Source organism: Amphiprion ocellaris, chromosome 17, assembly GCF_022539595.1.
Source record: "Amphiprion ocellaris isolate individual 3 ecotype Okinawa chromosome 17, ASM2253959v1, whole genome shotgun sequence".
Taxonomy (NCBI): Eukaryota; Metazoa; Chordata; class Actinopteri; family Pomacentridae; genus Amphiprion; species Amphiprion ocellaris.
Genome location: NC_072782.1, coordinates 15109348 through 15136494, shown reverse-complemented (window position 1 = coordinate 15136494; position 27147 = coordinate 15109348). Strand labels below are relative to the sequence as shown.

The 27147-nt window shown below is 39.3% G+C and overlaps 1 protein-coding gene across 1 annotated transcript in view; it reads left to right on the top strand.

Annotated features, from left to right (window-relative positions):
• The first annotated feature begins 13376 nt into the window (after positions 1-13376).
• Positions 13377-27147, top strand: part of lamc3 (laminin, gamma 3) — a 135304-nt gene continuing 121533 nt past the window's right edge. The window contains exons 1-2 of the mRNA XM_023279538.3: positions 13377-13959; positions 24409-24713. Of these exons, the coding sequence (XP_023135306.2) occupies positions 13575-13959; positions 24409-24713 (690 nt within the window). The 5' untranslated portion in view covers positions 13377-13574. The remainder of the gene's footprint in view (positions 13960-24408; positions 24714-27147) is intronic.

Genomic DNA, 27147 nt, shown 5'->3' with positions numbered 1-27147 from the left:
TGATACCTCCATTAAAAATGGACCTGTGAGTGAGCAATATTTTTTCATATGTCCTGGATTATTCAGCGAGCGAGAAACAAGAAGATCTTTTTAATGAGGAAAAGCCATATCAGGCACAAATTGTTCCAGGTAGAGACATAGCAATATAGCAACTAAACCACTCAGCTTCCTCTGTCTGCTTTATTCCCTCCATGGTATGCTACTTTCTATGACAGTATTATAGATTTACTAAGCGAGAGAAAGAAATAAAGAATATGGGAAAAAAAAGTTGTTTGCTTCTTCTTCTTTCCAAACCTTTAGGGCCCCTTAGTCTGTCAAGCAAATGGGAGGGCAGAACATCGGTTCCACTTACAAACCGAATGAAGCACAAAGCAGCTATGTCCAATTATGGGAGGAGCAAATTAAAAGTGCAAATTGTGGTGTAAAAATTTCAGAGTCAAATTTAAATGTAAAACTTGAAGCCAGGGTGCGTGGAGCATTCTAATGAAGCAGTTGAAGAGGATTAATATGTTGGGTAATTGCTGGATCTCTTCTTTCTCTCTAAAGCTCTTTTTAATCAACAGTTAACTAATTATTAAACTCAGGGTTGTTTTGAAGAAAAAAGCTTGTTGGTTTCAACGAGATGTGTGGACAGAGAGATAAGAAAGAAATGGTCTTCCCTGCTGTCCACTTAAAAAAATGTGTGGTTTTGATATTACAATAACAGAAGGAATCTCTGAAGGATGCAGGAGCAGGGACGAAGCTGCAAATTCTGTGGCTCTGACAACAGCTTAACAACACCTCAGACACAATAAATATATCTACAATCCCTGGTTTGTTACAGGGCCTCCGTCCCGCTCTGAGCCCCCTAAATCATTAAAAAGACTTTTCCCCTTCAATGGCAACCCTGTGCAAAAGTGTCCTATTACCATGCCCGAGGATCTCATGAGACTCTGCAACAATTTCTAAATCAGTCTCCTTATCCTGTTCAGTGTTCCCCGCTGCTGTAATGTCAAATTTATTTCATATCAGGCTTTGAAACCAACAAAACACTGGATGGAAGCTACATTATGGTTTAAGATTATAGAGCAGCAACAGTTACATTATGTACAGTACATCTCCAACATTTGAATAATAAAAACATGTTCCTGTTAAGTGATTAGTACAATTAGTAGCAGTGTTGAAGAAAAACAAGTCCTGCTTATTGCATAAAGTCAACAACACAAAACTGTGTGGAACAAAACTTTGGTAAAGAAGTTAAAAATGAGCTCTGTTGAGCATCATGGTGGGAACGACTAAGCTCAAAATTCTGTCCCCTGCTTCACTAATGGAGGGTTAAAAGTTGGAGGATCGGAGCTTCATAGAGCTCATTAAAAACATCAAATGAGTACCGTATGAGTCAGGGGGGAGTAGAATCTTAAAGAAATACAAAATATATAGGACCAGTGTACTTTAATCCAACGATAATTATCATTAATTCCTATCCGTGCGTCACAGATTCTAACAATACTTTCTAATGCCATTTCTTCAATTTAATCTCATGCAGTACTAACCTTTGATGTCCTGCTGTTTCTCACCTGCCGGCCAAAGTGCCTTTTCAATGGAAGATATTTTTGTCTTGGCATAGTATGGAGCAGGTTATTATGCTAATAATATTAATTATGGTGTCATCCTAGGTGGCCATAGTGTGTCAGAAAGCACAATAGTATGCTAACACTTACGTATGCTTATACTTTTCTATTTTCACATGTCAAAAACACTTCAAAGTTGATGTGTTAATACTCATTTGCTGTGCTTAATGCTTTGGATTTTGTCAGCAATTTTAAATCATTTTTTGCTACTGAATTTCTAATTCAAGTAGCCTGATGTTTACTTTATCAATTCTTCAAATTCCTAATATAGTGTAAATAGTCGATTTAGTAGCAAAAAAGTGTCAGTGCTTGTCAATGGTGAAAAAATTAAAATTGATTATTTAATTGCTATTGTGTTCAACTATTGGATAAGGAAGTCAGCCATCCATCCATCCATCAATCATCAACACACCACTTCATCCTCATTAGGGTCACAGTGGGCTGGAGTCTATCCCAGCTGACTTAGGGTGAAGGCAGGGGACACCCTGGACAGGTCACTAGTCTATCACAGGGCTACACAGAGAGACAAACAATCACACTCACACCTACGGACAATTTAGAATTACCAATTAACATCAGCATGTTTTTGGACTGTGGGAGGAAGACAGAGTGCCCTGAGAAAACCCATGCATGCAGGAACAATTTGCAAACTCAATAAAGACAGGTTCCAGGCCCAGGCCGGGACACGAACTGGAGATCTTCCTGCTGCGAGGTGACAGTGTCAACCACCGAGCCACTGTGCAGCCCAATAAGGAAATAGTTGTTGCAAAATTTGCATTGTTATTTGTTACTAGGGCTGAAGGATTTGTGGAAAATGACTGATTGTGATTTTTCTGACAAGCTATAATGTATATCTTAAATCGTATCCTTGGTAATTTGCTAATTGCAATGTTTCAAATCATGATTTTGATTTTAAATTGATCAACTGTTCAATTTGCTACAAAACTATTTTCTTTTCATGTGAACAGCTAGTCTTCTATTAAAAGGTACCTGAAAACGTGGGCCAGGATTGCAAAATTTAGCAACCTCGGCATCTCTCACCTCTCCATGACTTGAGTTGAACAAGTGTTCCAAATTATGACTTTGTGTCTTTTTCTCTGGTTTGTATTATGACGCTCAAAGCATAATTCAATTGGCCTTTTAAAAACAGTCTTATAGGTACCACATGCTGCTCACACACCCAGAGGCTCACCACCATACTCACCGCTCTAATTCAAAACATGTAAATACATTTCTTTAAATAGAATTGCCCATACGTATGCTTGGCTTCACTCCCCCATTCATATCATATTGCAAAAAGTCGGAAGTACGGACTTCCCATTGTGACAGCTTGAAAGCATTCCTGTGTTTTATTCCCTGGAGCACCCACATGAAACTATCATTAATGCATGATTTTTATGTATAAAATCAAATCTAAATGAAGTACATATTTTTTGATTATTTGGCTGAGAGTGAACATGACAGATGATTGTGACTCGCTCAGACTGCCAACATTTTTTGCTTCCCTATACTGTTGGGAACAGGCATGCTTTCATTTTCGAGCCAAAAACGCCATTTTCACAATAACTGTCCAGTCATCCATTAGTTAGTCATTAACTTGTTAATGCTTCTGTGACATCTGCATGTGAGCATGTTGTTTTGGGTATTGTTCAACATATACTTCTTCAATGCTAATGATGTGATGCTCCATTTGACGAGCTGTGTGTACTATAAGAGGGTAATGACGTGGACCAGGAGTGACATGGTGCTGCTCATTTTTTACATTTTTTGAGATGGAAATGGCTTAAACATGAGGTCATTTTTAAAAGCCACCGACTCTGGATGCTATTAGCATGCTGCACTTCCAGACAGAATCATCACCTCCCGGGATATCCATCTTCAAAGTGACAGGCCTGTTAGTGTAGCACATTAAAGTTTGTAGACTTTCTTTAAAGTTCACAGTCACATTTTTTACAGTACACTCTTGTCCACTGTTTATAAAATTTATATATTATTTTGTATAATTCTATTTAATTCAACAATTACTTGAATAAGTTGGTGGCTAACGAGAAAATTGTCACAAAAAGATCAGTGCAGTAGAGGCTTTTACTATCCTAACTTCAGTCCCGAGTATAAGCAAGTCTTGTTTAATTTACTATATTAACACTGGCCTGTAATGCTTGATATTTTAAAATTTGTACCTGACAGCTTTGCCACTACGTCTTTGAAAAACGTCTGAAAATTCCGGGCTGCCTTTACATACTCTCTTGCTCATACCGTATGTAAGAGTTTTCCTTGTAACTCCAACTGATTTTGAAAATAATGACCCTACTTCATGCAATAATGCTAACAGAAAGCTAACCACCTCTGATTTGACTGTCATGCATATAGTGGACACAGGAAGAAGAATATCTAGAGAGCAATGAGTTCAATAGATCACTGAAAATCAAACATTGCTTTGCTAATGTGAACAGTCTTATGAATATGTACTGGACAAACGTTAGGACTGTGAATGCCTTTATTTAAAGTTAGAGTGCAGATCTTTTACTCCGCTACATTCAAGTCATTGTAAAATGACTTCACACAAAGGAGTATACCAGAGCTTTAAATCTGGGGTGAATTTCCCATGCTAGCACACTGATAGAGATGTTTTAAGGATGTCAAGGAACAATAATTAGTATGTCAGATGTAAATCGGGGAGCAACTGCAACGACAGCAAAGGCTATAGCTGTGGTTAGACACAACAGAAACAAGGAGCAAATGTTCAAAGGTCTGTACTACAAAGCAGGATTTGGGGTTAGCAGGTTAACTTTAGGTTTAACTGTGGCTTTTCAGGACTTTTTACTGGGGTATGTCCTCATGGTAATGTATGCTGATGACCTAAGCTGCTCCGGAGCAAGTAATGTTTAAGATAACCCATCAACACGTAACAAAGCCACACTTTTCAGTCCTCTTGGAACCATTACTGAAAGGACCCGTGGAGCTCGGTGTGCAGATAGTGGGAGGGGCTCTGAGGAGGACAACGCTTTACACAGCTGCAATTTGAAAGCAATTTCATTGTTCTATAGGCCTTTGTATATCCATATAATCCTAAACCTGAGACTGATAAAGCACTAAAGCCTTCTACTTCTTGACTTTGTAAGATTTGCAGTAAGCCTACTTATCAGTTTGAATGATGTTTTTATATTTGTTCTTTACTCCCAAAATCGTCTAACACTGTCAAGCAGAATATAAGAATAAGGTGAAAACTGGCTTACACATTATGAGAATCACATCAAATGTAAGATTTCCAACTTCATTCTCCACATCACCATGAAAATAGCTTTAGTTTTATAACTTGATTGTTTCTTCCTTCTAATATTTGTCTTTGTGAGTAGCATAAAGCGACTACATATGCAATCTTCTTGTACAATCTTGTGTTGCATGATGATAATTTAACTGAATGTTGAATAAGAAGCCTATATCTGAGCAGCTTATAAATAATTAAAATGGACTTGTGCTTTATATACACATAAAATGATATACACTGAAAACAAAGCTGGCTCATAGGGGATTTAGGAAATCTTTGTTGGGTTTTCATGTATATTTTTTGGGGTCAAAAAGCTCTAAATTAGTGAGGGTAATCTACGTAATTAATAATGCTGTAGGTTCTTAACCATAATATTTATATTACTTCGGTTAGGTTCCATAATTTATAATACTGTAAAGCTTTGGCTGTATTAATATATTAGTTAGGTTATTCCCCATAACAGACAACACTGTAGTATCCCAGCAGTAATATGTAGTATAGTTAGTCAAAGTAGTATTTTCTATCATTTTTGTATTGTTTTAATCCCTAAAATGTAAGCCACTCAAGTAAAATCACACCATAAATAATACTACAGGATCTTCCCCCTGTCATTAAGTACTTGTTTGGTTAATTTGAAAACACTGTACTGGAAAGCAATTTGACACAATGGGATTTGGGATTCATTTGTTTTAATTTGTTTGATTGAAAAGCACTTTGTAAGTCTATTTTCAAAAGCGGCAAATAAAGTAATTATTATTTCTATTATTATTATTTTTATTATAGTATTCAAGGCAGGGATATTGATCAGTGTAAAAGCTCCATTTTCATCCAGCTTTTCCTCCTGGTTATAGTTGCAGCAGCACAATAGCACAGCTGTGTTGCTTTTATTGTGTAGTATAGTTTTAAAGCTACCCTGGATATGTTAAACTAGTACAGGCCTTAGTAAGGGTCAGGTTTTGGGTAAACAATCTCACTGTCAGAAGAGGGTGATAAAAGTTTTGGACTGGAAAAATGAAAACTGGAACATTTTTATGATTCATATTAATAATAAATAATAAAAAAAAACACAGTTGCCAAATAAAATAGCGCTATCTTTCTTTTTCAAAGCTTTCTTATGTTTACTGTTTTGTTTTTTTAGAGCTTACACTTGTACACATAGTTACCAACTGACAGCAACACTTCAAAAAGGGCTGTATTAGCAATCTAGTGCAGAGCTAGAAACTTTTAATGTGTTGAAATGAACTTTGATAGAGTTCATCTGTGCAAAGTTGTCCAAAATATGACTGGAATTAACCAAAACAACTGTGTATTTATTTCAATATTCCACAGAATATACTGAGCTAACCAAAACATGTTTTGCCACACCTCTATTAGTCACAAGCATGTGAACATTTTCACTTCGAGCAACAATGTTGTGACCGAAACATCATACAGTATAAACAGAGCTGTTATACATACATGTAACAGAGTTTTGTCAGGATAGAAAAGACTCTTATAAGGGGTTGTGATGCCAGGAAATTTTGCGACAACGTGGCGGTTGTGCAGCGCTCATTAGTTTGTCAGATAACGCATTCCCTGCGGGGATGTGGCAGCCGCCTCCTGCATCGCTAAGTGAAGCGCTGACAGCTGTGACATCAAATCACTGTTTGAAAGCGTAACTCATCGCTACGACATTGTGTCATCATGAAAAGGAGGCCATACCTGCTAGTGTCGGTGCAACGAGCCTCACATCATGACAGCCAGCTGCACCAATCTGCAGCATGAAAGGGGTGGGTGGGAGGTGGGGGCCACGGGATCCGTGGCATTGAGAGAGGGAGAGAAGAGAATGAGTGGTAAGATGCACAGGGAATAGCAGCAGAAAATGTGGGAGGGCAAAGGGGAGTTTGAAGTATTGCATGGAGAAAGACAAAGACATTAATAGAAAGAAAAACAGGACTGGAGAAAAAAGGAAAGGGTTAAAGCAGAGAAAACAAATGGATGAGAAGACATCTGTCTGTGTTTTGAACAGACTGACAATAATCTTATTTCAAAACTAATTCTATTTGCAATTAATATTCCATCCATGTTCATTTTTCATTGTGAACAGGACAGGACCACCATATCATGACATTCAAACACTTTGTCCGATTGTCGGCTTAGGCAGCCACTCAAAAGGAGCTGGCTGTGTTCTGGGAAACACAGACCGTCGCCAAATCTTACCCAAATCAGCCAGATGGCTGCAAATGCAAATTGTTTCCTTAACAGAGATGTAACAGTTTACTTCACAGTATTTTGACGTTTAGCTTTTTCCTACTGAAAAGGGAGTGGCAAGAAAGTGCTTTCTAATGTAAAAAAAAATAAAATAAATTAACCCTTTAGCAAGCCAGCAGCTCTTTTAGGGTCAGCTTCTGTCAGCTCAGAACCATTGCCAAGCTAATACCAATTTTATCTCCCAAGGAATCTGGAAACTGTTATTCATGCATCTCTTAGCTTGTGGCTACACTTCTGTGTATGGGCTTGACACAGTCCAACCTTAACCGAATACAATTAGTTCGAATGCAGCTTCCAGGCTCTTAACTGGTACAAGGAAAACACAGCACATCACCCCAGTTCTGGCTCATTTGCACTGGCTTCCAGTGAAATACAGAACTGAGACTAAAATTTCACTATTTGTTTATGAAGTCCCTGATAATTTAGCTCCTTGATACATTAATAACATGTTGATGCTTTTCTGTCCCAAGGCCACTTCGGTCGTCTTCACGGTTACTCCTCTCAATCCTCAACACATATCTCAAAAACAAAAGTTAGTCTTCCCCACAATGAATTCTGTAACCCTAGTGGCAACTTTAAATTGAAATAAAAGACTGCTCTTTTTAGCATTGCTTTTAGTTCTTGCTTAAGCTGGACCAGTTGTGGCCAATCTTTCAGTTTCAGTTGCTTGATTTCACTCATTTTTCCGTTTTATTTTAATCTAGCCAATAGGCTTTACCTCAGCTATCCTGTTAATATGGCTGTCTCAACACGTTCCTCCATGCATTTATATACATTAATGCTTTTTGTCAACTTTGTATCTTCCCCTCCCTTAGTTTCAGTTTTGTCATCTGTCTCAGTACCTATCTGGAGGTCTGTCACTGAAGCTGCAGAGATCTGATCTGCAGCTACATGGTCCCACCAGTCACTCCAGTGTTTATGTTCCCTGGTTTGTTGTTTATTTATCTCTACTTTCACTCATTCTCTCCGTTTACCCTCACCCCAACCAGTCGAGGCAGATGGCTGCCCTCTTTGAGCCTGGTTTTCCTGGAACTTAATAAAAGGGCCACAAATACTGACACAAATATGCTTGCTAATTGGGAATCCTTGGAGCTGGTGGGTTTTTCATGTAGAGTTTTATAGGTTACGTAACTTAATAGTAAAATTAGTGAAGCAAATCTCCAAAATTGATAATACTGTAGGGTTCTAACCTTAATTTAGCCAGCCTTTGTTTCTGTACTGTAAAGCACTTCAGCTCAACAGCTTGGTTTAAATGTGTTATGTACACTACCGTTCAAAAGTTTGGGGACACTTAGAAATGTCCTCATTTTTGAAAGGAAAGACATTTTTTTCAATGAAGATACCATTAAATTAATCAAAAATACAATCTAGACATTGTTAATGTGGTAAATGACTACTCTAGCTGGAAATGGCTGATTTTTAATGGAATATCTACATAGGGTTACAGAGGAACATTTCCAGCAACAATCACTCCTGTTTTCTAATGCTACATTGTGTTTGCTAATTATGTTGAAAGGCTAATTGATGATTAGAAAACCATTGTGCAATTATGTTAGCATATGAATAAAAGTGTGAGTTTTCGTGGAAGACATGAAATTGTCTCGGTGACCCCAAACATTTGAACAGTAGTGTAAATAACAGTAACTTAAGTTTCAGGTGTCATACTGATTCAGAAAAGCTAAAACTGTGTGTATACCCAATGTACATATCTGCATTTATGTCTAACAACTCGTACTGGACATGTAGTTTTCAAATAGAACTAGTTTAAAAAAAGTCAGCAGTGTGACTTTGACAGGCTGAGTCTCACGCTCTGAGTGTGTAGTATATCTTCTTTCCCTGCGTCACAGGAAAGCGTGAAGTTGACATGTCTGAATGGTTACAAAACAGCAGGAGGTCCCAGGCAATAGGATACCCTCGGGTGCTTTGCAGACTTCCCCCCCTAAGTTCCAGCAGGACACACGCTGAGTTTATTCAGCCAACTCAAATACTGGCTTCAAATTTGAAGTAAAGAGTAAGACATTCTCTGTTGACTGACTTTGATTTTCCGGCATACCGACGGTGTCGCACATAAAGTCAAAAACATTATTTTCTGCAGATGAATTTGCAGTGTTATCCTGATTCAACAGACCTACACGGGCAAACTCATCTGTAACTGCCCTCGAGAAAAACTGCACTGCCGGTTTCCTCGGTATAATAACATTTCCCCACATCTCCCTTCTTTGCCTAATGCATACAATTCTCTGTGTACATGTTCAAAAATGGTGTTATACCATGCAACAAGTTGTACACTCACATACAACAAATTGTGTACAGGTGGTGTAATAATGAATCTACTTGATCGATAAAGAGGCTGTTTGCAGAGGCATTAGATCCTTTATCATAACGGCTGATCCACATGCAACCAAACAGTTTTAAAGTCAGGTCCGTGCTCATCCAAATCCAGCCGAGGATTTCACTGCAAATTGATGTGGTCCCTTTTACAATGTCCCTGCCTGAGCACTGACAGAGTCCCAATAAATCAAGGCAATCACAGGAGCTATGGGGAAGACTTTGCCGTAAATCCCACTGGGATCATAAATGTACAGCTTCTAAATGCATCCGTCCACACTACCTCTCTCTCTGCTTCATGTTATCTGTCTTCTGACTGCTTTCTTTTGTTGTCTCGTTCTCCATCTTCTTCTTGATTTAAAACACTCCCATGTCAACATTTATTCTTTCTGCAATTCCATCATTGTAAATGTTCTCTGGTTTTCTACATGACTGTGCCAGACATCAAATGGAATTCAGGCACAGTGAAATCATTGACACAGAGAATTACTGCAAAATTACACGTTTCATGCTTGTGACTCTCCATAACCACTCGTTGCTTTGACACTTTAGTCAGTGTTGTGTTCAGATTTTTAGAGCACGCTGTGCACAGTTCCGAGCATTTTGAATAAACCTGAATTCACTCTCATTTGAGAGATTACACAAGTGAATCAGCATTTATCACAATTTTTGCTTCAGATTTCTTTCACTCACTGCATGTGCATATAATCTGATTTTTAATTCTTTTTTAATTACATACCATGAAAATGTGGATTGGACAAACCACCAGCTGATTAAAACCGTTTATAAGAAAGTCTCATGAACAAGGAGATGTGCACGTGCAACTGTGGATTGCAATGCAGTTCACATTTTAAGAATCTGTAGAGGTTCTGCACATGTGCACTAGAGTGCATCATCTGACACAAAAGATGTGCAGTGGCTTTTACACCCTTCTCAGGTTCAGCTCTGTGCATTCTGATTTGGCACTATTCAGATCTCTCACTCTCACCAACAAAATGCTTGAAACCTGAGCATCATGTCTCGTCTAACTGCCGTTAACTCCCTGTACAGGTGATCTCTGGCCTTGACTACAACTTTCTTGCAGGGTCTTGCAAGTCACTGACAAAATCTATCTGGTTTCCCGCACTCAAGTTTGAGCTTTGTCATTCACTGCAGTTCGCAAATGTACAACAAGAAGTCCATCCAACACTGCAAGGCAGGGAACCTAGAGTCTTTTCTGTCATGGTCTCACTAAAAAAAAGCAAATGACTGACATGCACTTGGGTTTTGGGAAATCACAGCCCACCACTGAAGCGAAATCACGAGTAGTCCAGAGATTCCAGTGGGGGATAAAAAAAAACCTTCTTTTTTGAACAAAGTATTGACAGGGTGTATAGAAAGGTGCCTGTGTGTGTGTGTGTGTGTGTGTGTGTGTGTGTGCATTCTTCGAGGAAGAGAAATAAACAACACATGAAAACTAATGCAAACAACTAAATAAGAAAAGAAATGCGCTTTTTCACGGTTTCAGTGCCATGTGCAGCATTGCCACAAGGTGGGACTGTGAGACACACTGGTGCCAGGAAAAACAACAAAGAAACCACAAAATCATCGAAGCAGGCACAATTCAACAATAAAATTCCAGCTATGTGACTCACAAGTACGGTAATACCTACAGTGTTTGGATAAAACAGAAGTACAGACAATGCAACAAATCTGAATGTGCAGCTACAACCAGCTTGTAATGTGTTAAGATTAAATGTGGACATAATTATACAACAAGGTTTCAAATGCAATTTTAGCAGTTTGAATGTAGAACAGTAAAACACAGTCTTTGTAAAGGTGGTGGCCAACATGCAGACCTTCCCTTGCTATCATTTGGGCTAAATTAGCATGGCTAGCTGTGGTGGAAATGAAAGGAGCAGGTATTACCACCAGAAAATGGGAATGTATGTGAAACTATATTAACTTATGACTTAAAGTACTTATAGCCGAATGGTTTAAGCAGCAAAGATAAAGGAAGTAACACCTATTTTGAAACTCAACTAGCTGTAGGAACGTATCAAAAATACTCCGCCACTTAACATTTCCATACACTCTGTTGAAAAGATGGAATGTTCCATTTTGAGAGGGGTGGGTTGGAATAGTCCAAGTAGTAGTGGTCTCCCTCTCTCTTCAAAAAAGTCTTAAAACCTGTCTCCTCCAGGAGTACTAACTCATATTAAATGCACTTTCCCTTCTCTCTTTATTTCTACCTCTTGATCCCTCTCTGGAGGATTCTATAAAAACTGTCATTTATGAGGCACTTATGTTAAGCCTGTACCTCATTTGTATGTCACTCTGGAATATTTAACATTAATCATCCGAGTCACTTTGACGATAAAAGCAAAGATGCTTAACACTGTGTGATTTCAGCCCCCATATCCTGAAGTAAATGGTTTGCTAATTAGTAATCAGCTGTCATGGGTTTTGTAAGATCATCTCGTGTGTGTTTTCCTTTTTCCACGTGTCTCCCTCTGGTTTTTAGTCTTTGGTACATTCCATGTCACTTTTTAGATCTTCCTGGTTTTTTTTTTCTTCCTACATACCTCCTTTTAGATTGCCTGCCCCGCCCTCATTGGTTTCACCTGTGTCTTGCCATCTTGTCTGTTTTCGTGCCTGTTTGTGTGCCTGTTTCTGTCCTGTTACCTTCCTGTGACCTGTGGCTGGTCAGCTTCCTGTTTTTGTCCCCTTAAGCATCGCCATATTTCTGTATTTTAGTCTTTATTCCAATTTTGGATTGACTTGGTTTCCTTTGGATTATCACTTTGGACTTGCCTGGATCTCCAGCCATTTGTGTTCCGGTCTTGCCTCCCTGCCAGTTTTGTTACACACTCTACATGTAAGTTTAAACTAAAGTTATTACTCTTCCAAGGAACGCAGTGGAGTTATGTGACGATTGGCGTATGTGTGTCCATCTGTTAATCTGTGTGCAACATTACTCAAAAATGGAATGAAGGATTTGGATGAAATTTTCAGAGAAGGTCAGAAATGATACAAGGACCACCTCATTAGATTTTGACAGTGATGTGGCTTATACTCAGGATCCAGAAAATTTCTGTATCATTGCGAGTTAGCAGCATGGCATCACTGTAACTATAACAACAAGTGAGCTTCTTTGATCTAAATATGACAATTGGCTACAAAATGTATGATAGTTTTAACTCAAAAAGTGTGATTTCAGGCAGTTTTCTGTTTATATCAATGACTTAAAATTACTTGTCATCACTGTTTTACCTTTTTAATTCATTGCTTAGAGAACTCAAACGCTGATGGATGATGGTAGTCAGTATGAATTAAAGGGGTATGCAAACCACTTCTTGCATCTCACAAAGCGTGGCCTTGTAGTGGATGTAAAAAGAGAAAAAAAACAAGCAATGAAGCTCTTTTACTCCTATTATTAGAAATAAATTGTCCCTTTAGGTAGCAAAGTTCCCCTGAGCAACATTCCTTTATGGAGATGACCACTGCCTTGCTGAAATATCCCAGACAGTTTTAGCACCTCCAGTCTTGCACTGTGAATCACTACAGTCAGCATTTACCACAATATCCTGCTGTGGGGCCAACTGCCAAGTACATTTTTCACCATATCGATGATATTGTGTGTTCCCATAAGAGGTAAATGCAGGTGCTTTGGTACTCACTACCTCAATGCCCAGAGGTATAACAGCCTCACTGCTGCAATATTTAAATACCCATACGTTGTAAAATGCGCTTTGCTGCCAGTTGACATTGTTTCACCCGGGCCTGCTGTGCATTTAAAGCCGGTGGTGGTGCAGTGCTTATGGTGACCAGCAGGTGGAGAAGTTTTATGAAGCGTTTGATCCTCCAGCCCCCACCCCTGTCCCTCCTCTGCCTCATGCTGCTCCTGAAGTGAGGAGTTCCTGCATAAACTTCATTCCACTCCACAGAGGGATAACATATGTGGGAGACCAAGCAGAGTCAGAACAGAGAGAGTAGACAAAGGAGCTCTTGGACTGGTCTTATTTCCTGTTGTTGGATTATTTCTCTCCAGTCAGGATCTACATATGTTTGCATCTCTGGATAAAAGTATACAAGGATGAAAGTTTGAAGTGTAAATGTGATTGGAGCTACTTGTAGATATGGATACATCCTTTGCTGTGAGGTCTCTTCTCCTAGCCCTGTTCTCTCTCCATCTGCACTTCTACCTTCACGTCAGGGCCGCAATGGACTCCTGCTATGATGATGAGGGTGGGCCAAGCCGCTGTATGCCCAAGTTTGAGAATGTCGCCTTTAATCGCACGGTGGTGGCATCAAACGTGTGTGGTTCCCCACCTGAGGACTACTGCATGCAGACCGGCTCAACGCGCTCATGCCACAACTGTGATGCATCAGATCCAGAACTGAACCACAATACCAGCTTCCTCACAGACTTTCACAGGAATGAGGAGCCCACGTGGTGGCAGAGCCAGTCCATGTACTATGGTATCCAACATCCCAGTTCTGTCAACATCACCCTCCATCTGGGTAAGAGCACTGCAACACATATTTAGCTCAGTCTTACCCCTGAATTCTTGGGCTTGACTTCCTTCAATTTGTACTGTAGCATGTGTTCAGGAAGAGTGATGTAGGTCAAGCATGTGTGTGCTCAGAGTTCAATTATTGTCTCTGCTGCTATGATGTGTCTAATGTATGGTTTCATTTATAATCCCATACAGTGAAAATTTATTTTTATTGGGTCTTGTGGTTGTTTGAAACTTGGAAATGTAAAGTAAATGCTGTTGAGATATAAAGACTTCTGCCATTCCACGAACCCCGTCACATCTAGAAAGCCTCACAGTTTTACAAGCCAGTAAGAGTTTTAGTCAGCTGCTGCCAGTGGCTCAAACTTTGCAAAATCCTGCCCCCTCACTGCCCACTGCATGTGAGGTGAGCTATTGCGAAAGAGCAGCTGCCTTACAATCAGAAAGGTTTATTTGCTTCCTAGAGCTGCTTCTGTGATATGTAAAATACAAAACACACCAAATGTTCTGCTGTTGGCTGCAGGAGTGAACTCAAAAGTCTTAATACACTCCCAGAATCTGAAGATCTTACGGCCAAGAGGATTATTTTAGTTATTGATTGTCACCAAAACACCATCACATACACTATGACCATAACAAGTGTTAGCACACTATGTGACTGATGTGGCTAACATTAACAAAAACTTCGATCATTTGCGCTCAGGTCTCTTTGGAAGAAGTAATGCTGAGGGACTTCCAGAGATGGTGGAAACTTGAAATTGAAACCAATGAGTAAGGACTGGGTGGGCTATTGGGATTTCATCTCACCTGTTGCACTTCAATGCAATCTAAACTCAACCAGTGTCCATCCTTTAACTGTTAGTTTCTCTCATGCTTTCTGTGATCACACATATTCGATTTTAATACAACTGAATTCCCAATAAAGCTGTTCTAATTTGCACATTTATCTGTTTCTGTTGTCAGACAACAGAACAAGTATGAAACTGTGACTGAAATGGAGCTCATTAGGTGGTAGACTACATGTTTGCTGGCAGCTACCTCAGAACAATTTCACAGCTGCAACTCTATGGTGATAAAGTACTGCTTTCATAACTGAAATGTAATCTGACAAACTGCGCAGTGAATTTGGCTATATTTCCTCGTAAAACGATTGCTCAGAGAGATGGACATTGCAGAAAATCCTGGTCCCACCCACATTTGTTTTATGTTGCAGTCAGCAGCCTTACAGACAACTGTTTTGCTCCCCACTGTCAATCACAGATGCAGAGAGAGTCTTCTTCCTGTAGGGGTAGTGGACAGTGGCATCTCATCTGCAGACAATGTAGTCTGACTCACCAGATATATGTTCTGTGTATGAGCTTGCCATTTCACGTGGCTTTCCGTCCCCTTCCACTATCTACGTGTTACCGTTTTCATAATCTACTTCACTATGCTGAAGGTTTCGATAAAGTTGCAATAAAATAGCCATGTTAAATTTTTTGTGACTTACAGCACTGGTGGCATCCTTGACTGTAAATTTTCCACCAAAGCAATTCTATACTTGGTGCCACCCAAGATGACTTGGATTGGACCATTCTATAGATCACTGTGTCGATGCTAGAATATGATCTGGCTATGCAAGACTACAGGCATAGGTGTTATATGTTCATGGTAAAATGAATCATCTCTGCAGTATTTTCAGCTGACAAATTGAAAGCCACATTCTGGGGACGTGAGACTTTCATTAATTTGCTGAAGAGGGGCACAATATTGCCACTTTAAAGTGCTTGAAAGCCTTTCATGAGCAATGCATTTGTTGTGTCCAGAGCTGAATATTAGCAGTAGATTTAGCACTTCACTGACTGCAGATGAGTTCCAGTATTAAGAGCCTAGTGATGGAATCACAAAGCAATATATATTAGTTTTTCTCACACAAGCTGGAATTATCTGTCATCAGCTTTTCATTTTCCTTTTTTCTCTGCAACAGGAACCTTGATTGTTATTTTGTGTACTGCGAGTCCAATAATTGTGAAATGCTTAATATAAAACAGATGTACTGAACTACACACGATTTGTGTTGTTCAGCCTCGACTGTGAACAGCCTTCATAAAAACACTTTGGCCCAGACATAGCTCAGACTTGGAGTATTTGTTGGTGCATAGTTACAAGGGCATGTCAGAGAATTTATTGGGATTTACAGAGGATAAGAAGGACACACAGTTGCATCTGACATGCCCAGACAGAAACTGAGTGGTGGTACAAAGCTTGCCCACGTTCCCTTTCATTCAGCTCACATCCTGCCAGAGTATTGATGATGAATCCATCCAAATGTGGCTGCAACGGTGACGTCAGAACTCAAGTTGAAGATACATTTCTAACGTATGTCAACCACCACAACATTCAGCTTTCATAAAAAGACGTCTGTAGTATAATATGGGCCAGACTGTGGCCATAAATCTGTTATGTAACCATTGTAACTTGATATCCACACTGTCACACTGTGTCATTACAAATTCAGCATAATCTTCTGGTACAGGTACAGGTTAAAAGCAATGTTTTTACTTCAGCAAGTATCCTGTAAAAGCGTCTATAAATGAAATGGGAGGCACCTAATATGTTGAGAGAATTTCCAAGCAATAAGTAGCTTATAACCTGCAGAAAAGCCCTGAGTTTGACAGGAGTAAGACGATGATAAGAAGACCAACTGAAGTTAGCCGGGCATTTACATAAAATGCATTTGGAATTCAAAAGATGCACTTACTTTTCAGGGAGGTAAATCTCATTAACCCCCCAGCCAGAGTCATTTTCGGATAGCCAGAGACTTGGTCAGCAAGTCCACTGTCACTTGAAATTATGTTAATTTCCTCTTCACTTTGATGAAAGTTTTCACAGAACTTTTGGAGAGAAATGTCTCAGATATACATATTCAGCAAAATGTAGCTTTTGGAATTTTTGAAATGCGGTCAAATACCTATTACAAACAAAGAAAATACCACTTATTACCTGAAGAACAAGCAACCTGTCTTGCCAGAATCAGTATTATACTCAGTGGCCCTGAACTGAGAGAATTTGGGAGAGGGAGAGTTCATAGGCTTTGTTAGAGGGGGGGCTTGAAAAGCTATGCAAGTAAAACATCTGAGTCAACTATTTCATGGTTTGGATAAGGGGGATTAGTCTGAGTTAAGATCAGATAAGGTAAATATTTGGCATTAGGGTTTTAGTCAGAGCAAAATGAGAAAACCGACATCTTAAATAATCAAACTTTACTTGATTTGTGTTCAGAATGAAAGCCGAGGACTCCTAGTTCAAAGCAAATATGTAACCATGAACCACTTTTGCTGCGTTCCTGTGTGAATAGCATTAAAAAAAATAGTTTTTTTTCAGATTACCTCCTTCATGCACTCTTTTTCTCTGAGAAAATGCATTTGACTCACTTTTTGTGCCCTGTGCAGATATTTGCATTTTAAGACATTTCTCATTACAAAAAAATTTTATGAGACCAGCTTGAGCCATTAACATCATTATCCCATTACCATGCTGTGCAAAGCTGTTGAAATGAGTAACACACCACATTTGTCACTATAACTGAATTAAATTGCGGTGATTAATGTTACAAAGAATTAATACAAATCTTTTTATGCAGTTACCTTTTTCATTTCCATTTATTTGCTAAACTGCGTTTGTGTGTATGTGTGTGTCTATAACAGAGGGCTCTTATCAACAAGCTTCTACACACAGGAATTTTGAGTGCCCTGGAACAATATTGCTCTGCACCCCCCCTTTTATTACTAAACTAATTTTAATTACTACTTTCTTGTAAAAAATAAATTAAATTTATTCTCAGTTTGAACACGAGGATTAAAAAAATGCCTTTGATTGGTGGTTTAATCCGTACATTTGTAGGTTTTACTCTCCTATCCGCAGATCAAATGCAAATAGTCCAAATACCCAGGTATACAGCCAAATCAAGAGAAGCCAGATGTTATTTTTCTATTGTGTGCCATGAATAGCCAATAATGGGAAAATGAAAACGGCGTTGAATACATAATTCTTAGCATTTAGTTATGAATTCAGATCAACATGTGAATGAAAAAACTCCTAGTTACAAAAACGGAGTTGACACTTTGAAGTCATTACTGTGTCACACTGTTGTCAAAAGTATGCTGGTTATCAACTCCTGACACAATTGTTCTCCTTGGGAACTTGGAAAACAAGCATTTTTTGCCCAACATTTGAATCAAAATAGCTAATAGGTATGACTCTGAGTCACCCTGGGTGCTTTTCTGGTGCAAAATGGTGATCAGGTCAATTTGTATCATGATTTTGCCCAATACATTCAGGAACAGGCTTTAGTGCTCCACACCCCACCACATGATGGGTGGACTGAAAAAATAATGGTTATAACTTTATTCATATAGCACCTTTCAAAAACAAAGTTACCAAGTGCTTTATGATAAAAACACATATTGCAAATATATAAGATCCAAAACTTAAAATATCACATGATCAAATAGTTGCAATAAACACCAACCATTAACAATAAGCCATACAGTCAAAGTGAGAGCATATTAGGTCTGCCTCTCTGAGCTCTTTAGGGAAGAAGCTCCACAGCTGCAAAGGCCTATTAACCTTTTAGTGGCAGGTTGAAGCTTTACAACTGTTAGTATGTCCCTGCTGGATGATCTCAGACAGTGATAAGGCTAACAGGAGTGTTAGCATATCACAGATAGAGTCAGGAGCTTGACCGTTCAAAGCTTTAAAAACAAGTGGTATGATCTTAAAAATCAATTCGGAAACTCACCGGTAACCATTAAATTGCAGCTACAATTGAGGTAATATGGGGTAACCCTTCTCTTGATGTTAAAAGCCTGGCAGAAACATTTTGACTTAACTACAGGCTTTGGATGTTTCTGTTGCTGATATTAGAGTAAAGTGATTTACAATAGGCAAGTCTGGGAGAGATAAAAGCATAGCTGATCTTTTCTAAGTCTGCAGAGGAGAGAAGTGACCTGATCTCGGTTAGCTGTCTCAGTTTAGCAAAGCAAGACTGAACTTCAGTCACCTGAACATGAAAAGACAACTCAGTCCTTTCACTGACACTGAGGTTGCGAGCTTCTTTACCAACATTACTTGATGAGGGACCCAGACTAGAGGTGAGATTGCTATTGGTGGTAAATGAATGAATATATTCAAATTTCCATTAAACCTCTCCATCCATGAATACAAGCCTGTTTGTAACAGCACCAGACATGGGTTATATCATAGAGCAAATTTTGGATGTAAGTGGTATTAGGCTGATTGATCCACTTGTCAATTTTATGGATTTTTATGCTTACTGGCAACTCTGAGCAGTTCATTTTGAGTTATGTGTCTGACCACCTGGTAAATGTAAATTGAATTTTCTGCTCTACTTTTAACTCTACTTGGGTCTCTTCCAAGGAGAGATCTGGCTCTGCTAAATGCTAACATTCATACTACAGTCACTAACTCGGTCTCTATCTCTTTAGCATGTGGGACTTTTAGGGCTTTTAGCTAAAAGAATCTGCAGTGACCAGGATCAATGCTGTGACTGAAACAAATCGAGACATCCTGGCTCTTTAATCACAAAATGGCAGACCTTAGCCACGAAGAACACATGACCTCCACGGTGGATTTATTTGGCTTTGATGTCCGAAGTAGAACCTTCTGTTGGCATTGGTTTTAAAAGAAGCTTTATTTAAAATGATAGTTTACCAAGTTCGTTCTGTAACCTTTTTCTGTACCCTTCCCTTACTTTACCATTATTTAACCTTTTAAATAGCATTATATGCTGTTTCTATTAACATTTCTTTTTTTTATTTTTTATTATTGAAATTAAACTATTTTGAGTTTATAAATGTACATAAGAGCCACATATTTAGCAAGTTGATTGATAATTTAGATTTAATCTTAGATTGTAGTATATTCTATTTTTGCCTAAATTAAACATTTTCTGTTAAAAAAAATGTCATTTGTAACTAGCTGTTATATTTTCAATCAAGTTCAACATTCAGCCTAAAAAATGTTTTGTGACCTTATCAAAAGATCAAATTATACAATAAAAATGATATATACAATTTGCTTAAATTAGGTTTTAATGTGAATTAAAACATCATGGAGAATATATTTAAATAACATAATCATAAGATGTAAGTAAGTAAAAATAAATGCATAAATTACAATAAAATTATTCTAAAAGATTAGATTCAGCACCATCATATTCATAAGATTGTAATTACGTTGCTACGTCTATTAGAATGTTAGATGTCAGAGCTAAATAACAAACATTAGACCAAAACTACACTCTACAACAAAGTTTAAGCCCAAGAACTTGACGGAATAGTAGAAAAATAACAATTTCTCCTGAGTTTTCACTAAAGTGTTCTGATTTATCTTATTTCTCCAAGCAAAGAGCTACAACCAACTTATAAGATAACCTCCACTGTGCATCATCTTGTCTGCAGAAAGGTGTCACTCAAATAAATAAAACAAGCACTCAGAGAGCGCAGTACTCCGTCAAGGCTGCTCAGTCTTTGATTTCTGACGGATGAAATCTTCAAAAGTTTGTGGTCCACAGCAGTCGATTTGTAGCAGGATCACAATCATGTCATCGTCAGCAGTCGGCTGACATAGTGTTTACTTGTTGTCATAGCTACAGTGCCACCATGCAGCTATCTCGCAATGATACAGAAATCTTTAATAAATCCATGGATCCAGACTATAAGCCACATCACTACCAAAATCTAATCACTTGGTCCTTGTGTCATTTCAGACCTTTCTAGAAAATGTCATCGAAATCCGTTTTTGAGTAATGCTGTGAATGGACAGACAGACAAACAGACAAACCAGTGTCGATCATCACATAACTCTGCTGCGTTCCTTGGTGGAGTAAAAATACATAAATACATAAAGTATGAGCTTAACAAAACCGTAAAGTTCTAGAGTCAGGTGATAATTGTCTGTGGCTTTGCTACGATGAGTTACTTGATTCACTCCTATTTTAAAACTGCAGATTAATACTGAATAAAGGTTAGGATTTGTGGAACTACATCCTGTGTATGTGCACTGTGTGCATGCAAGTGTGTGTATTTTGATTTCCAGCAATCGGCGAGGAAAGGCCGCTTGTGTTCAAAACTCTAAATTTTCTTTGCACGGCGGATCTCCTCCTGCCTCCTCGGCAGCGGGGGGGGTAGGTGGGCGCTCCCTGTCAAAAAAAGCTGCACTTCAAAGGAGCAAGGGACGGGGACAAAATGATAACAGAAGTTGAAAATGTCAGAGCTCTGACCACAGACGAACATCACGTGTTCTGAAGGCAGGAAGTCCCTCCATCAAATGGAGAATATTGATTTCCAATAGCAAGCAGATGTCTGGCTGTGTCTTGAGGCTTTGTTGTTTATATTCTCCGATTAGTTCTTTTCCTGGAGAAGGGTGGCAACACTGCTGCTGCTGCAAAGCTATGTTCTACCTTGTCTGGAGGGTTTGCTATACTTCAAACATTCTCACCACCCACAAGTCTGTCTCCTTTAGACTAAATTGACCTTTGCTCCTTATTCCACTACCTACCAAACATGTGTTTTTCTATTCTCAATGCCCTTTGATGTGCCTCGTCTGGGCTTCGTATTCTTAAGTGAATGATGATTAAGTTTTCACCACGCACAGTTTCATGTAACTGAATATCCCTAAATGTTGCATGCGTGGCATCTTTTTGGTTCGTATGAGAGCTCTGTGATCCATCTGGGTTGCTGGTGGGGGGTGCGCCGTCCACGTTACTGTTTTCTTTATCCTCTCCAAACAAAACACGCTCTCTCTGAAGGGAATGCAGGAAAATGCAGGGATGATAAACACAGCAGTCGGATGCGGGGACACACATTGCAGCCAGGTCAGAGTGGGTCTGTGGATGAGCAGGAGGAGAAAGAGGGGGAGCTGGGCTGCTTCAAGGGGAGTAAACAAAACATAATGAGGAAGAAGGGGTGGGAAAAAAAAAAAAAAAAAAGGAAAATGCCGGGCGGTTTGCTGGTAAGGAATTGGGGTCAGGTTTTTCCCACAAAAGACTCAGTGAGAGACACACACATTCTATCAGCACACATTGATGTCTGCAGCTGGTTCTCATTCAGCAGCGTCAAAGAAAAGCAACATCCTGTCTGATGTAAAACAATGATAAAAGTCTGCCAGAGTTGCCATGACACTCTCACAGCCAGATTGTTGGTCCACGTAGGAGACACGATTCTCCGTAAGACAGTGAGAAATCATTTCTCGATGCAGAGATGTAGTATGATTGGAAGATAAATCCACTCATCTGTTTATTTGCTGATCACAAACCTCCCAGCTCGCCATGATTGTAAATAGTCTCCGGTACTTGTGGTGAGTTTAGTCTCAGTCTGGGCCGACAAGAGCAGCTGTGTTAAGTTGACATGGATGACTCAGAGCAGGTCAGACGCTGCACTACTGCAGCTCTCAGCTCTTATTCTTAGCAGTCAGTGGCGAAATAACAATTTTCCCCAGCATTAAAAGCTTTGGTTTTATCTGTGATGGTTCTTGATCACCTCTGTAAAGTCACACCAGGCTTGGTTTCCAAGCATAATTTCCAAGCTGTGAAAATAAATGTGTATAATCTATCACTGGATGCATTTTCTGTACATTTTTGTTATATGTTCCTTTGTTTAGTTAACCTCCCATAATTCTGCCCCCCTCCGCTTTGCCCATGCAACCTAATGAATGCACACTGTTGTGCCCACATAAACTAATGAACACATTAATGCACTGCTGAAAGAGGGTGAATCACGATTCATTAAACAGTAAGCATAAAAACATACAAAGATCCTTTCCAATTAGTCTGCATTTCATCACGGGGGTTTATCCAACAAATGTTTCATCTTCTACTTCTTTTATGTTTTTTTTTTCCTCAGTCCCAGCAGGGCTGAGCTCACCTCATGCAGGGAGTAAATGAAAGCTAAACGATCTTAGGGCTCCTAAAGGAAAGATACCATTAGAGATTTCTGCAGAGAGAAGAGACAACGATGCTTAGTTCTGAGTTGGCAGGAGAAAAGCAACAGATGTCATTATGGCTGTACCAGTGAATGGCTTCCCTCTATGAATGTGTAGAGCAGCTGAGACTTAATATCTAATGATGTAGCGGAAAAAATCCCCACGAGTGCTCTGAGGAAACCTGTTAAGAGAATCTCTACATGCTTCTTCTTGTTCTGGTCTCAGTGTGACTTCAATTTGTGTTGCCCAGTTGTTTAAGTTTCACAACATTTCTGAATGCGTCTTTATGCTCAGGAAGTATTTGACATGGTTCCAAGATTGTCGCTGTTCATAAACTGTGAAGCAGAAATGACAGCACTCAATCAAAGAGAGCCACTGATTCTGTATTTTACATTCAGATTAGGGAAGAAGATGTCAGATTTTCTGCGAAACCAAACCAGCACACCAGCTGTAGCAATAATCAAACAGGAACCATCATAAAGAAAAATTTCCCATTAATTCCAGCCTTCTGACTGTGCAGTATATGCAAACAAGAGCGTGCAATATGGCACCATATATTCTTTCCTAACCTTTCCTCTCATTTAATTAAAAATGTGCCTGGTAGACTCATCCTCTTACTTATTATGCACCTTCAAAAATTACATTTCTTCAGTCACAGTGCAACACCAATTACAGCCAACTTAGTTGAATCTGCTAAATCCCCCAACACCAACTCTAATGGAGATCTGCATATATTTCCTCATTTGTTTTGGAGCCACCAGATGCAGAGATTGTGCTCTGAAAAACATTTTCCCTTTTTCACAGATTGAGGCTGATTCATGGGGAATACAAATCCTCCTCCTCTCTGCTCTCCTCCCTGTTTCGAAAAATACAGATAAAACCCTGTAGACTGTTTAAATATGTTGTTCAGTCAACAACGTGTTTAATTCTATGGCACGTTCCACCCCCTCCTGACACTCATTAGTGTTCTGTTTGACCAATCACTCTGGTATTGATTAAATTGGCTGCTTTTCTGTCGTTGCATCAGACTCCATTCCAGCCAGGGACTTGACTATACAGTCGACTTTTCCCTTTTGTGATTTTGCACTTATTGGCTTATTCTGTCCTACATTTGATGTAAGAAAAAATACTTTTTTGTCTCTTTCCCTTTGACCTAAGTTTCACTCCAGGGACCCATTATGATCTGGATACTGAGAAAATAATCCTGGGTACTTTTCTACTCCTGTAGGAATGACTTTCATTTACCCTGCATAGAGGCACAGGAAATTAAGTCTATCCCTTGTTTTCCTTATTTCTATAATGCAATTATGTTCATTCTTTTTTCTTTGCTCTTGGGCCCTAAACTATCACCCCACAGTATTTATCTCTTCCATAACAACTCTAATCTAACTGTAAAACTGCAATGAAACCAGTTTGTATACTAATTCTTTTAACGATTCCATGGAAAGCTAATCATATCTGTTTTCCACAGGGAAGGCCTTCGAGATAACCTATATACGATTGAAATTCTACACCAGTCGGCCGGAGAGCTTTGCCGTCTACAAGCGCACGGAGGAGAACGGGGACTGGTTGCCTTACCAGTATTACAGTGGCTCTTGTGGCAAGACCTACGGGAAGGACGCGAAAGGTTATATCCGCCCTGGGGATGATGAAAGGACTGCTTTATGTACAGACGAGTTCAGTGACATCTCTCCCCTCACCGGTGGAAACGTGGCTTTCTCCACTCTGGAAGGTCGACCCAGTGCGTACAACTTTGACCAAAGTCTGGTCTTGCAGGTGAGGATGCTTATTTTTGTGTGTGCATGATGTCATTCTTTTTTTTTCAGTTAGTTTAATTGAATTAAAAGTGCTTTTGCAGGAATTTCACATCTAACTAGAAAGCAAGCTCCCATACTTAATCTAATCATACAGATTCTGACTGTAGCAAAGGGAGGAAGCAATCTGTTTTGAAAAAGTAATTAACACAAGGAAAAATATCCCTCAGAAGAGACAAATGTTTTATACAGATTAAACATGAAAAACATTTAACTGTTTGCTGCTTTTGGATGGATTACATTTCAAAACCGTGATCACAGTCCACAATGGATGTTAGGTGCTCCCAGTGTTGGCTTTTTCAGATTTTCTTTGAGGAAATGAATATGCCTAAATGCAAGAAAGCGACATTGTTATTCCCCAGACACAAGGGCTGCTCTCATGACACAGAAAGCCTATTAGCGGTGCTGTATAACCTGCTGTAAAGTTTAAAACAGCCCGTGATGCTCCAGGCCACCCCCTAAAGTCCTGATTTTATCATCAAAACTCCACCAGTGCACACACTTTTACACAAACAAACATCCTGTAGCCATACATGTATATGCATGCCTTCAAGCCTTTTTCAAAGCAGCTGAAGTGAATCTAATGTTATGTTTAGCTCTGATTAACATTGATGAGGCCTTGAGAAGGCTGTGCTGAATTAATGGCAGCCTCTTGAGGGCGAGTTTGGGAGGGATGGGCACAGTAAAGCGTGGCTTAAAATGAGTAAATAAAGCACTTAATGCAGCCACTCCTTTTCCTTCAACAGGGCTGTGAGTATACATGCATGCGCCTGTCCGGTCCGTGCATGTGCTCCATATTGCTGCTTAAGTTGAAAAACTTTCAGAGACTTTTCCTTATTAATTATTCCTGAGGATCTCTGCTGTCCGGTGCTTTTATCTGTGCCTATATATGCCATGAGGGAAAGTTAAATATTGTATGTAAGTACTGTATTATTTACAGGTATCAGCTTTGCTTTCAGTGACTTGTAATGGACCTAAGATACAGTAAAAGTAATCATGTCTCGTCAATTTAAGTTATTTAATCAGAGAAGAGTTCCTACAGGACTACCTACCGATATTATGCTACGTGCATTAAGAACACCACTACAGATGGAATACATATATGCATGTAGCCAGAAATAGCAGATCATGATATAAAATCACCAGGAGTCACATCCAGAAACCTATAATATAATATATTCTGGTGATATTTAATTTTCTTTAGCAGAGCCTCAAAATCTTTGTGTTCAGACGGACCACCTTGAATTGATGCGGAGACGTATCTGTATGAGTTGAAATTGTTTCAACTTGAGCAAAAAAAAAAAAAAAAAAAAATCATGTGAAACCTGTGGGGTTTATAAATCAGCTACAGAAACTTACAGAAAAGAGCGGAACAAGGAGAGAAAGTGGAAAGGAAGCTGGTAATGAAAGAAAGAAATCGAGTTTCTGATGAGTTATGTGTTCGGCTGAACCGAACACAAACACACATAGACAGACCCCCACAGATATGGTTGGTGTGTCTATTGCTAGGAACATTGATCAGCCAAAGCTTTAGGATCTGGGGAGTTGGGAGGCCGGGTCAACACCTTAGGCTCTGTTTTGTGTTCCTCGAGACATTCCTGAGCAGTTTCTGGGACACATTGTCCTGCTGGGGGTGGCCTTGGGGGTTGTGCTTGGTTTCTAACAATGTTAAGGTGGCTGGCATGTGTCAATGCAACATCCATATGAATGCCAGGACTCGAGGTTTCCCAGCAGAACTATTAGTTATTAGGAATCCAGTTGTTCTGCAACCTTAATGAGGTGCCGTGAGTGTCTGAGCATATCCACGAAAAAAATATTCATCACGCTGTTGTCTCTTTGACACTTGTTTTGGATGTGGCAGTTTCAGTTTTCACACCCACAGATTTTGGCAGGAGGTTGTTTCGTCCACGTTCTGCCACCTTCACCTCCATTATGACTTCATTTACCAGTGCTCTGGTGTCACACCTGTTTGATGGCAGTAGTCCAGCGTGATTCTGCTTACAAAGAACAACAAATCCAAATCAGAATATTAGTGGCATGAGTCACAAGATCTTCTTCCAGGAGACTGGAGTTAGACTCACATCTGGGGCAGTTACTTCCATGAGATGTTTTGGTCAAAATTTTGCTTTCACTTGCCTTTTTAGTTGCTGTTTAGTTAGGGGTAGGCACCAAAATGACTTGGTTAGGTTTGGAAAAGATCACAATTTGAATTAAAATGTATTATAAGCATGTTACAATGTTCTATTTTGAAGTTTCCACCTGACATTTTTCATGCACTTCACCTGACTGTGAGAGGTTGCCTAGATAATCAGAATTACCTTCTTTTTATCAGTGATCAAAATGGATAGAAGCACAGCTTCTAGCTTACTAACGTGTGCAGAATCAGGTGTGCTGGG